This window comes from Heliangelus exortis, chromosome 1, assembly GCF_036169615.1.
Source record: "Heliangelus exortis chromosome 1, bHelExo1.hap1, whole genome shotgun sequence".
In the NCBI taxonomy this organism is placed as follows: domain Eukaryota; kingdom Metazoa; phylum Chordata; class Aves; order Apodiformes; family Trochilidae; genus Heliangelus; species Heliangelus exortis.
In genome coordinates, this window is record NC_092422.1 from 168,128,109 (window position 1) to 168,140,634 (window position 12,526).

The 12,526-nt window shown below is 34.9% G+C and overlaps 1 protein-coding gene across 2 annotated transcripts in view; it reads left to right on the forward strand.

The window, feature by feature from the left end:
* The window catches only part of ADAMTS20 (ADAM metallopeptidase with thrombospondin type 1 motif 20), an 84,776-nt gene that overhangs the window by 16,398 nt on the left and 55,852 nt on the right, over positions 1–12,526 (forward strand). For both annotated transcript variants that reach the window (XM_071733576.1, XM_071733577.1), the window contains exons 4-10: positions 411–670; positions 7,504–7,587; positions 8,294–8,418; positions 9,346–9,386; positions 9,724–9,829; positions 10,653–10,799; positions 11,432–11,573. In XM_071733576.1, coding sequence (XP_071589677.1) covers positions 411–670; positions 7,504–7,587; positions 8,294–8,418; positions 9,346–9,386; positions 9,724–9,829; positions 10,653–10,799; positions 11,432–11,573 — 905 coding nt within the window. The remainder of the gene's footprint in view (positions 1–410; positions 671–7,503; positions 7,588–8,293; positions 8,419–9,345; positions 9,387–9,723; positions 9,830–10,652; positions 10,800–11,431; positions 11,574–12,526) is intronic.

A 12,526-nucleotide genomic window follows, 5' to 3' on the forward strand; every position in this document is an offset into this window, starting at 1 on the left:
GGTTCTGTTGGTGTCAAAGGTTTGTGTATAACCGTATGTATTTTCTTTAACTTGTTTCCTTTGGTGGTGTGTTCAAGTTGTGATGATCATCTCCTTCCTGCCCGCCTGTTTGGATTATACTGCATTCTAGGAAATGTTTAATACTGCTATCTCTTAATTAATTTTTAACGATGGATCCATATATGATAGAACTATATGACAATGTACACATTTTCTCATTTGGATGTTCCTGTAACAGGAAATAAAAAACAGGAACATAAAAAATATATTTTTTTAGTTCTTGCACTGATTCTCTTGAAAATAAGACCATTAATATAAGTTTGCTTTGTTTATTTTGGGCAGCCTTTTGCCCATTTCTCTTTTTAAATTTAGAAACCGCATTCAACAGTTGATCTTCTTTTACTTTACAGAAAAAGAGTTGAAGAAGAGCACTTTACTACATCCAGTCTTTGGCAGTTTAAAAGAAGAGAGCAATGTTTTGCAGAAGTCTCTCACTTCAAAGTATGCTTTAAATAACCTATCTATAGAGGATGGTGGCAATCCACATTCCAGGAAAAAACGTTTTCTTTCCTATCCAAGATATGTAGAAGTGATGGTTACAGCTGACACCAAAATGGTTCGTCACCATGGGCAGAATTTACAGCACTACATACTAACACTGATGTCAATAGTAAGTAAAATTAAATTTATAAGTATTAGCAGCTTCAGTTATTGTTCTATAGTTTTCTTGTCTGCAACTTCCCTGTCTTCTCATTTGATTGAATTGTGCATTACAAGAAATATTCAATAAACATTTAAATAAAAAAAAAAGGAGGGCCAAAAATTCAGATTTGATGCTAGATCTTTTCAGTTTAATGCAGTAAGTAAGGTCTGCAGGTGAATTGCAGGTGAATTGATCTGTTTCCTGATTTGCTGTTGCATTAGAATTCTTAAGCTTCAGTGAGTTGAACATATGGAATGATTACAGTATAGACAGAGGTTAAAAGGCAGTGTGAAAAAATGCTTGATTATAGTTTTTTTTAAGTAATTTCAAATTAATATGGGTCAGACTTTGAGTTGGCATCATTTAACTCAGCTTTCTCTGTGGTGGTTTTTTTCTTTAACCAAAAGTCCCTTATATTGATTCAGGAACTAGTACAATAAACCTCATCCCTGGAGATATTTTAAATAAGTCCTGAGTAGGCTCTGAGCAACATGATCTAGTTGAGGATGTCCCTGCTTACTGCAGTGGCATTGGACTGGATGACCTTCAGAGGTCTCTTACAACCCAAATCATTCTCTGATTTCCTTGATTCTATGAAACTGTAAAATCAAAAGCCTTACCATGACATCTGCAGAGCCATTTTTTTAGGAGAAGGTGTGCTAGGATATTCTGCATTGTAATTATTTCTAGATTTCTGTCCCTTCATCTATTCACTAAACTCAGTTTATATGAAACAGCATCTATCTTTGAGCTTGCAAATTAAGACATCTACATATTGGTATCTATAGGCATCTGTTGTAAATAATAGAGCTATTGACCACTTATGGACATCTACTTTTGGCTGAACAAATGAGGTATCTATATTCTATTGGGATGAGTTATTTGCTTCACAGAAGTGTCCAATACAATTTAATATGCCATTGGTTATCTGACTTGGCCTCAGCTACAGCTTGAGAAAGGTGTACAACTCTTCTGTAGATCATGTGTCATATCTGCCAGTTCTGTGTGGGTATCTGATAACCTACAGCATCTTAAGGGACCCGAGATAATGTGTAGTCAGGCAGCTGAACTCAGTTCTGCTGCCTCATGTCTGCATCTCCAGCTGAAGGCAGCAAAGTGATGTCACCTATTACACACATATGGGCACCTAAATCTGGAAAATGGAATTTTCTTAATTTGGTTTAGAAGAAAAATAATGGCATTTAAAGGTAAAATGGCATACTTTCCTTTCATAAACTCTTGCATTTTTCTACTGGTAGTGGTGTGAAGGTCTGAAAGTTCATGTATTAAACAAAAAAAGATTATTGAAAGGTAGATTTTTTTTCTTCACCTTGTAGTGGACTCGATTTGGAATTTTCAGAAACAACTGATCCTACACATGCCATGTTTTGTAAAGTTGTACTAAGAACCAAAATGAAGTGTTTAAAATGTTTTTTTAAAATGGAAGATTTTTTTTTTTTCACAAAACTTTGCAATGCAATTCTGTTATTTTTGCTAATGTAATTCCTGATGTTCTTTAAGATGTTCCTGCATCTGTAGTTGTACATCCAATTACTTCTCCTTATACTGCAATTCTTGTTTAGGTAAATAGGATATGCATTGTATAGTTTCTGCTCAAGAGAATGCATATGAACTGTTCTTAAGATCTAGCATTTAACATACACATGCATGAATGAAAAAATACCAGTTCTTTGCTAAAAAGCTTGTGAATTTTTTTCCTGTGCTTACCTATTTGTGCTATAGAAGTAGGGCTTATGGCAGTTATTGCTGGCTTTGAGGTAACAGTGTTAAATCTCACTGAAAACTTAGTATTTTATTATATATCTTTTATCTACTATGCTATCTTGCCAACTGTATAGAATCACAGAATAACTTAAATTATAAGGGACCTTTGGAAGTCATCTGGACAACTTTTTGATCACATGTATATTTGTTTGTCAAGCAAATCAAACAGTGCATATCAAGATAGTCTCCATTATTCTCTTTGCTCTTGCTTCTCCTTTTCCTTAATAGTTGTTTTGTAGAAAGCGAGTAATAGATGTGAGGAGTAGGAAAACAAGTGACTATCACTCTGTGATATAATCTGTGAATTCATCAGTGTGCAGGGGGGAGAATCTTCTGACCTGCAGCCTATTAGTGTTTGAAACACAACCATTATTAATCTTATTACCCATAAAGGGGAGAAATTAAAATATTAAATTTTATCCTTTCTGCCATTATACAGATAGCTTTGATTATTAAATTTAACTGGTACTTGTGTCTGGTCAAGCAACTTCTCTATTTACAGGCATTTTAAATGAATAAAGCATTATACTATACTCTTTTAATAATTATGAATGTTTTAAGGATATTCAGTTTTGGCTTGGATTTTAAAGAAACCTAAAAAGTTTAAGCATATAAATCCCATTTCATTTTAATGAAACACAGACATCTAGATTCCAGAGCAATCTTTGCAACCCTGGCCCATTTTTCTTTTCTTGTTGATGCTAAAAAATCCCAAACAAATAAAGAAAACCCCCCAACAAAACAACCAAAAAGCCCCCCCAAAAACATGCCACCAAACTGAACTCATTGCTATAGGATACTGTTTTATGAGTGGAAAACAGGAACTGAAATAAGTGCTAAATATTTTTAGGATTTTAAGTGTCTTGTCACTCATCCAATTTAACCATAAAAGTCTTAACTCTCAGCATGCAAGTAATCCCATTGAACTGGAACCCAAATGCATTTTTTCATTTCTTTAGAACTGTAAATCTTGGCCAGATGAGTAGTCACAGTATTTATGCTGTGTCTTAGAAATATTTACTAGTTCTGATTGAAATATTTATTTATAAGTACAAGGAATACCTTTACCATAGGGCTTTATTAAAACTTCTGTGCTGAAATACAATAAAGAATGGCATTATTTAATATGAGAACCAAACACATACTTTTTCTTTTTTTAACTCACAACATTTGTTCTTGTTCCTCCAAGCACTGCATCAGCAGAGCAGGCATTAGATACTGCCTTAGTATATTTAGTAGATAGAGGACTGTGTCTTAGTCACATTATGTTGTGACAGTTCAAAGTCCCTTTCATGAAGGCTTGATCTTAGCAACTGAAATAATTCATTAAGACACTGAACTTTACTGTAAAAGCACCAAAAAAAATAAAATAAAATTTGGTTCCATGATACAGCTTGAGATACTGCCCTCACTTGCTGAATCAAGTACCCGTTTACTGACATACTTTAAAGAAATGTACTTTTTATGTAGTTAGTTTGGCAGTAGAAAACTTTTCTGGTCTGTTCTTCGTCTGCTTGCAGCAAGAACTTTTTGTAATTTTGCCTTTCTGAAAAGGAACCTTGACGTGTCCAGGCTGTGCTGTGAGCTCAGCTCATGAACTTGGCTGGCAGCCCCCTCACCTGAGTGCTGGAGCTGGAGCACAGCAGGGGGGCAGCTCTGCTTTCAAGGAGAGGATTGAGACAGCATCACTTCACCTCATTTAGCTTGCAGTGAGAGATAATGATATAATTTTACCATTATAAAATGGTATTAGAAGCTGAGCCTGGTGACAGGGAGGCTGAGAGGAAGACCTCATCACTCTCTATGTCTTCATGAAAGGTTTTAGTGAGGTGGGGTTGGTCTCTTCTCCCATGTAACAAGTGATAGGACAAGATGAAATGGCAGCAGGGAAGTTTAGGTGGGATAGTAGGGAAGAATTCTTCACCAAAAGGATTGTCATGTATTGTAATAGGCTGGCCAGGGAAGTAGTGGAGTCAGCATCCCTGGAGATACTGGAAAGACATTCAAATATGGTGCTTAGGGACATGTTTTGTGGTGGAATTGGCAGTGTTAGGTTAACAATTGGATGCAATGACCTTGAAGGTCTTTTCCAGTCTAAATGATTCTATGACTATGAAATTTTGCAGTATGTAGACAGGCACATACTTGCCCGTATTTAGACTTCACTGCTGCTATTAAAGCTCTTTACTACTATTATTACCTAGTGGATGATAACTGTAGATATTAATTAGATAGCTAATGCTTAGACTAGTACTTTTCTGACTTTCTCTTAAGTAGCACAGTGTTTAAGATCTGTCCCTGTACTGATCTGCCTCAGTACTGTTTAGTTATGACAAAGGCTTTGCTCTAAGATACCTGGTGCTCATTTTGTATATAGGAATATAGCAGAAATGACTCAACTCTGTTTTATTCTCTCAGCAAAGCAATAAATCCTTTCATGATTTCTTTATCTCATGCCTTCAGGCAACTCTGGGGTCTTACAAAGAGCATATAACAGAATCAGGATATGACAATGGAAGAAATTAAGAAGTCTCCAGATTCTGAGTATCCTTTCAGCACTACACTGATAAATAAGAGACTGGAGTCTGTAAAAGACATGTGAACGAGAAAGTGTTATTGTACTTCTTTCAAGGGATATGAATATTTGTGTTGTCCTGGTGCCATAGTTGTGAGTAACAAATGAGAAAAGAAAGAGAGGTCTTGTTGCCAGACAGCTTCAAAAGATAGTGTATGCTCAACAGGAGGAGATTTTTTCCAAGGAACTCTTTGCCTATTCCACCTGATATCTATCCAGCTTATCAGTGGTAAGGGATTCAGTCCTCAGGACAAAAATATTCACAGTATAGGTCAAAGATTCTCACAGATCTTGTTTCAAATTCTTCTCTAACAGAATTTTTGAATGAAATATCTTCTGTCTTCTGTTTCTTTTTTGATAAGGAGAAATAAAGCTTGAAATTGTTTGGCTGCAGTTAATCTCCCTAAGTTCCATGCATCTGAAAATTAGACATCTCTCCTCTCTCCGTAGTAAAGGGATGAAGAAATGAACTGATTTATCTCACTGTCTTGTGTGAACCTATATATATCTACGTATGTGTTTCAGATATGCATGTCTACGTACAGTTCATCCCATTTCCACTGACTGTTGAAGGAATTTAGACATCTACCTTACTGTTAGTTACATGAACTGAGATGAATGTGACAACTGTGTTATTCTAAGACAATGAACGATTCATTTAGGAGTATATCTTGACTGTTGATTGTATTTCATGATGAGGATAAATATCCAGAAATATTTGATCTTGGTTTATCTAAATGCATCTCAAATTATAAAGATTAAATTAGTAGCTTGATAGTTTGTGGCAATTTAAAAGTAGTTTTGATAGTAGCAAAATGGTAGTTTATTCCATTCAAATGTAGATAACCCCTTCTGCCCATGAAGTGCTTGAGCTTTTAGAGGCACCCATTCTTTGGCAAAGGTGTTCTGGATGTGTCTGTGCTAAATTGAACTCCTCAGAGAGTACATGAGAAATGCTTCTTATTCCCACCTCGGAGTAATGGGGCACTTACTGCTCACTAACCAAGAATGGAATCCATATGGAAGGTAGCAGACAATACCTGTGCTGCTCTGAAACTTGTTCTCCACATGGATCTGAAACTCAGGCTCCTTCTCTGCCCTCACCAAATCCTCCATTTCCAACTTGTGTATGAACAAAAGAAGGAAGGACAAAGCTGTGCATTGTGCTCTCTCCAATTTAGAGAAAGGGGTATGAGTTAGTGGGGGCCAGTTCTCTGTCTGTTCCAGATTTTAGAAGAATTTCTTGGTATGCTGGATTCATAGACAGCAAGGCTGTGGTTTCATAAGCAGTTTGATCCATTTCTAAGTGTAGGCTTCTTTGGAAAGAAGGCTGGTTTTTTGCTTCTTTCCCTGGGTCAGCACCTGTGTTGGAGAGGCTGCACCAGGAGTGAGATCACAGTGATAAATACAGCATGATTAAAATAAAAAAAACCCAACAACCTACCAAGAAATACATTGCTTTCCAGCTGGATCAGTTTCTTGATCCTGTTATTTCTATAGCCTTGCAGCCTTAGCTGAAGGCAGGAGGGAGGAAAGCCTGTACTTGTGTGTTTGGTGGCATCTCTTGTTTGGATAAGGCTGTCATTCAACAACTACTTTAAGCCAAATTGTAGAATCCATGTGGATGCGACATCTGAAGCTGTTACTGAAACTGAATAGACCTTTTTACTGCTTTTAGGAATAATAGCTTTCAAAGTGGTTTACTGGGGCATAGTGAATTGACTCATGAGTTTTACTAACTGGCTGCAAGATTACATAAAAAGTATCTGTTGGGTATGCACATACAACCTTGTATGAATGAGGAAATAAACCTTTGTATTTGTCACATATATTTTCAATACAAGATTTAGAACTCAGCCCAAGTTCCATTAAAAACAAGGGCAAAACCTTTTTGATTCAAAATTGCTTTCTAAAACATTCTAAACTATACATCATGTGTGTAAAACAGCTTATGTTTGTGACAGTTGCAAAGACATTAATTTGCTCTTTTGTTGATATTTTAACAATAAATTACAGGTTTAGTAGTGTATAAGAAGTGTCCTTTTTACAGTGGCATTTCAATGTGGTGTTTAAGTGTCTGGAAATGAATATAAAATTACAGCTATTTGTATATTAAAAACTGCATTTTTTTCATTTAAGAAGGCTATTTTAGTTAGCTATTTATTATGTGGATATTAGTACTGCAAAAACAGCATGTGTACATTTTCTACTCTTTTTATTTATAGTGAACATGAGCTATTTTGGGGAAGAATCTCAGTTTAAAAATTGGGTAACCGTTTGGGTTTTGTCACCGTATCCTTGGGTAGAAAGATACAGATGGATGCATGAGACATCTGTTGAATAGCAGCTTGTTTTTCTTTGATAGCTTGTTTGCATGACAAAGAGATATGGTTTATCAGATGAGTCTAATATTCTAATAATTTGACTTTTTTCTCCTTAGGTTGCAGCAATTTATAAAGATTCAAGTATTGGAAATCTTATAAATATAGTTATTGTAAAATTAATTGTAATTCACAATGAACAGGTAGGAAAAATAAGTATTTACAAGATTTCTTTCTAATAAAGAATTAAAATATGTGAATTTACATTGTAATTCCAAATTTTAAAATATTTTAGTTTGCAATACAATATATTTTCTTAACACTGTCCAGTTTTGTTTTAAAATAGGAGATGAAATGTCAAACCTAAGGTAAACTGCAGAGCCTTAATTTAGTGCCCCTATTTCCCCATCTCTATTCTTCCCATTGACCTAAATGAATACAAATCAGATGCAATATGAAAGCTTATGGTATAATTACTCAAAGTAGTGGTATAAAAACATGGAAACATATACATACATGGAAACATGATAGGAAAATGGCAGGTTTTAAAAAGGGTTTGGTACAGGGTTTTCAGCGCTAGCAGCTTGAATGTTTTAAGTCTGTAAGGTGTGTACCCTTTTCATGTAAATGTATTGGTATTTATTCATCATAAGTACCACTATATTTTTAATATTTAACGTGTGATTCATGCTCATGACTGTTGACTTGTGGCTAAACTTAGATCTGATCCTACAAACAAGTCTGCCTGAGTCATTTATTATATGGAGTCCTGCTGGCCTCCTTCAAATGCACAGTCATTGTTTTGCAGATTAGGAGCACAGATGACAGAGTGATAAGTGCAAGTGCATGAATATTAAAACCCTTGTTTCTTTGTTTGGCTTTTTTTTTTTTTTTTGGCCATGTGTTTAGGAAGGACCAGCTATCACTTTTAATGCAGCTACCACCCTTCGTAATTTTTGCTTATGGCAGCAAGCACAAAACACTTTGGATGATGCTCACCCTTCTCATCATGATACTGCTGTTCTTATCACTAGGTACAGTATCTGAAATAGCCATAATTGCTGAGCAAGGTGAGACAAATGCTTCACTTTCTTTTTTACATCATCATTTTGATGATTCTACTGACATTGTTCACGTGTAATTGAAATTAATACAGACTATCTTGCACTTCCTAAACCACTGATTTTCTATACATGAACAATTATTCTGACAGTGTTCTGTTGTTGCCTAACCCTCTGATGACTCTTCCATTAAAGATGATGGAAATTACTTAGACCTGAAACTGTCACAGGGAAACAAAGTCTTTAACCATTGTACACATATGTGATAGGGGTAGAGTCTTGTACAAATGGTACTAATTCAAGGATCAAGTGAATGTCAACTTCTGAAATTCCAGGCATAATTGGACCTACCCAACGCTTACAAATGGCAAATAATTAAACATTGCTATATGTTCTTCCTGCACACCAGTCACATCAGTGAAGGTTCTGGTGGTCATGCTCTGAAATATGTTCTCTTTTGTTGTTTCTTTTCATTTTTTTTTTCTCCCATTTGTACACATTCATGTCCAGGTTGGACACATTCCAGCACTTCAAGCTCTTTGATATTTGTCCTGAATTTAATGCTGTTTTGGCAAATTGTTCACTACATAAAGTAGTTTCAAGTATGCTGCAATCTGCATGTTCTGCAGCAGCATTTCATGCCTGATCTACCTTCTGCATTGTAGAGAAATAACACAGTATTTGAATTTTTGTTCTTTGCAAGCTAGATAGAAAGGAATACTGTGAACTTAAATCTGGTGAATTCACTAGAAAGCAAATTTTTTGAATGGATTGTAAGATTAAAAATTTAGAATCAGAATTAGAATATAGATTTGCAGTAGCTACAATTAATATAGTAACAGTGAAATACCATAAAAATGTTCTTATTTGCTGTAATAATTTAATATCTTTTTCTTCAAGGGAAGATATATGCAGAGCTAGAGAGAAGTGTGATACTCTTGGTGAGTTATTTTTTTTTTAAATCATTATGATTTTTTAACAGAAACTCTCACAAGACAATTTTGCTGTGTGGATAAAACCAATAAAGAAAAAATTGGAAAATAAATGCAAAATTTAAGTCACACAGGATAAATAAATAAATAAATAAATAAATCAGCTTCTCAATTATTTTCAGCCCTGGCCCATACTTCGTTGCCAGGAGGTTGTTCTTTTTGTGTAAGCTTGTTTCATAGTTGAAGCATGACTTTCATCTTGGGTGCCACAGTATTTGTTTATTGAGTCACTCCTACATGAAAAATTCATTCTGTAAAGCTTTTATATAAGGATTCAATTTTGCAGGTTTAGCAGAGCTGGGAACCATGTGTGACCCTCTACGCAGCTGTTCTATAAGTGAAGAAAATGGACTGAGTGCTGCTTTTACTATAGCACATGAACTTGGACATGTGTAAGTACCTACCTCCCAGCAGGTTTATATTTTTTAAAAATTTCCTTTCAAATATGACCAATTTCCAGTTGTAGGCTCTATGTTCCTAAGATGTCTGCTCTGCCATTATAGAAGAGTCGTTCTTGTTGACTCTTGCAGTGAGCCAGAACCAGCTCTGCCCAGGACCCAGTGGCAGAGGAATCACAAATTTTATAATGTGGCTGGTATTCTGAATTATGGGAAGTACTGGACATACAGCTGTGTTCTGTCCTTTTGTAATATGTTGGGACACTGGGACAGTATCTTAGTTGTGCACCATAGTGCTGGTACTTCCAACTGCATTCTAGCCTTGATAGGAATTTACCTTTAACAAAAGACAAAGGTTAATATAAAACAGTAATATTCTTCCTTTTGATTCTGTCAGACTACAGTCGAGCAACACAAAGAGAAATACTTTATACAGAACAATAAGAGGAGATGAAAATATTTTATTTTACTATCTGAATATCAGGGTAATATGTTATAGGGAGTCTAGTGATGGTATATATGTTCAATTGAGGGGAAGGGTTGTTCTTATAAAGTGGCACACTTACAAAGCACTGGACTTTTGGTAAAATTCTTACTGTGCCCAGCTTCTTAATGGTTAGGGACATCTTGAATAAGAGAATATTGTGAAGCATTTTAAAGATAACTGTTGCCATAATGTCAGGTAGTCATATTAAGTGAGTCCTGTTCAATTATAAGGCATTTTCAAACTCCAAGCTCAAGCATTTACTGCTGCAACAAAGAGAATTTCAATTAAGTATTGCTGAATTTGTTTTGGAGTTTCTGTTTTGCTTTTTAGGTTTAATGTCCCTCATGATGACAGCTTTAAATGTAAAGAAGCTGGAATTAAACATCAATACCATGTGATGGCTCCAACTTTAAATTACCATACAAGCCCATGGACATGGTCAAAATGCAGTCAAAAATATATCACTGAATTTCTTGAGTAAGTATCAATAGAATTCTAAATGTTATGTTTTTCTCTTTCATGTCTTTGAGAAGTATCTTAAAAGTACTGGTTAAATTCTTCCTTTGTGTTGTTGTTATGTTTACACACTGATTTGCAGGTCCTCCAGAAAAACAACACATACTTAATACTTTGGATGATTCATGGCTTTGTTAAAGTTGCACTTAAAATGTACAGCTAAGAAATTATATATTTTTTTAATGTAGTGGTGTTGCCTATTGAAAGAATCTCCAGTGGGATTTTAGAAGTCCAGAATAGACACACTTTATTGTCAGCATTTTTTTTTAAATAAGTGGTAGGTATAATTTAGGCAGCACCATCTTTTTTCCTGTAAGAAATAAGAATTTTCCTGTGAAAATGAGAAATGACTTCAAGAAATTAAAAAAAAAACCCCACAAAACCTTAAGCTTTGTTGGAGATAACGTAAAATCCAATAAAGGAAAGTCAAGTGATCTGGTGTATTTAGTTACTTTAATTAAAGTCATATATAGGCAGGTAGGCATGAAAACACTTAAGTCCACTGAGATGAATGTGTAAGGGTTGTGTGAGTAGGCTCCCAATGAGTTAATTGGGAGTGATTTATTCACATTTTGTTCCTGTTTTTACAACAGTACTGGTTATGGTGAATGTCTCCTAGACAAACCTAGTGGAAGAATATATGATCTTTCCTCTCAGCTGCCTGGGTCAATGTATGATGTCAACAAGCAGTGTGAACTTATGTTTGGTCTTGGGTCTCAAGTGTGCCCATATCTGGTGAGTGAACAGCACACAAAGTCATGCTAAATCTATACCAAAAAAATTACTGAAAGGTAGGCTTAGAAATGAAATCTCAGGACTTCTGGTTTCAGAGGAATTTTATCCTGAAATGTGTCAAAATTCAGGTTCTGTTCTATTGGAGGGGGAAGAGTTCTTTGGAGAGCATTGCAGCTCCATATAGAATTAAAAATAAAAATACAAATGAATATAAAAATATATAGAATTAAAAGGTAAGATTCATTAATTTGGATTTGCCCACCTGTGAATGTGATAATTCCTTTAAAAGATCTAAAGCTGTGTAAATTAATACTTCCTGTAAATACCAAAAGGGAATTATTCCAACAGTTCTTAAAAATGTTTTCACTTTATAGCCCCTATCTTACATTAACAGGTCTCCCTTATCTGCTTTTTTCAGTGTTTTTTAAAAATTTATAACTAACTTGTTTTTTTCATGTCTTTGTTACAAATATTTGGTACCTCTGCTTTGTCAGATAGTCAAAATTGGGATCTGTAAAGGAAAGTTGAGCTGATTAATAAATTTAAGTTGTATTTTGAAAACTTGATGTTATCACTGAAATACAACCTAAATAGCAGTTTAAAATTGTGCCTTCTTTCATTACAGTTGAGATATCACACAGGTAGATTTTGGAATAACTTGTCTAATATCTCTACTAGCACTGTATAGCTTGCTGGAGCTTTTTAAAGGAGAAAATTTAAAACCAGACTGAATTAAGTGAAGCTGTTGGTGAGGTAGTGTTGTTTAGTGAGAGTCAGGCTCTATGGAAATACAGAAAAGCAAAGGAACATTCAGAGACCTGAAGATGATGTTACTAAAGAATACTTTGTAAATTTTGTAGGCCACAAATGTTATTTGTCCATTAAGAGTCTTTTAACAATTAGAAAAGGAGGCTTTCTTCATAGTTTTCTAGTCACTGTATTTTCAAAAATAA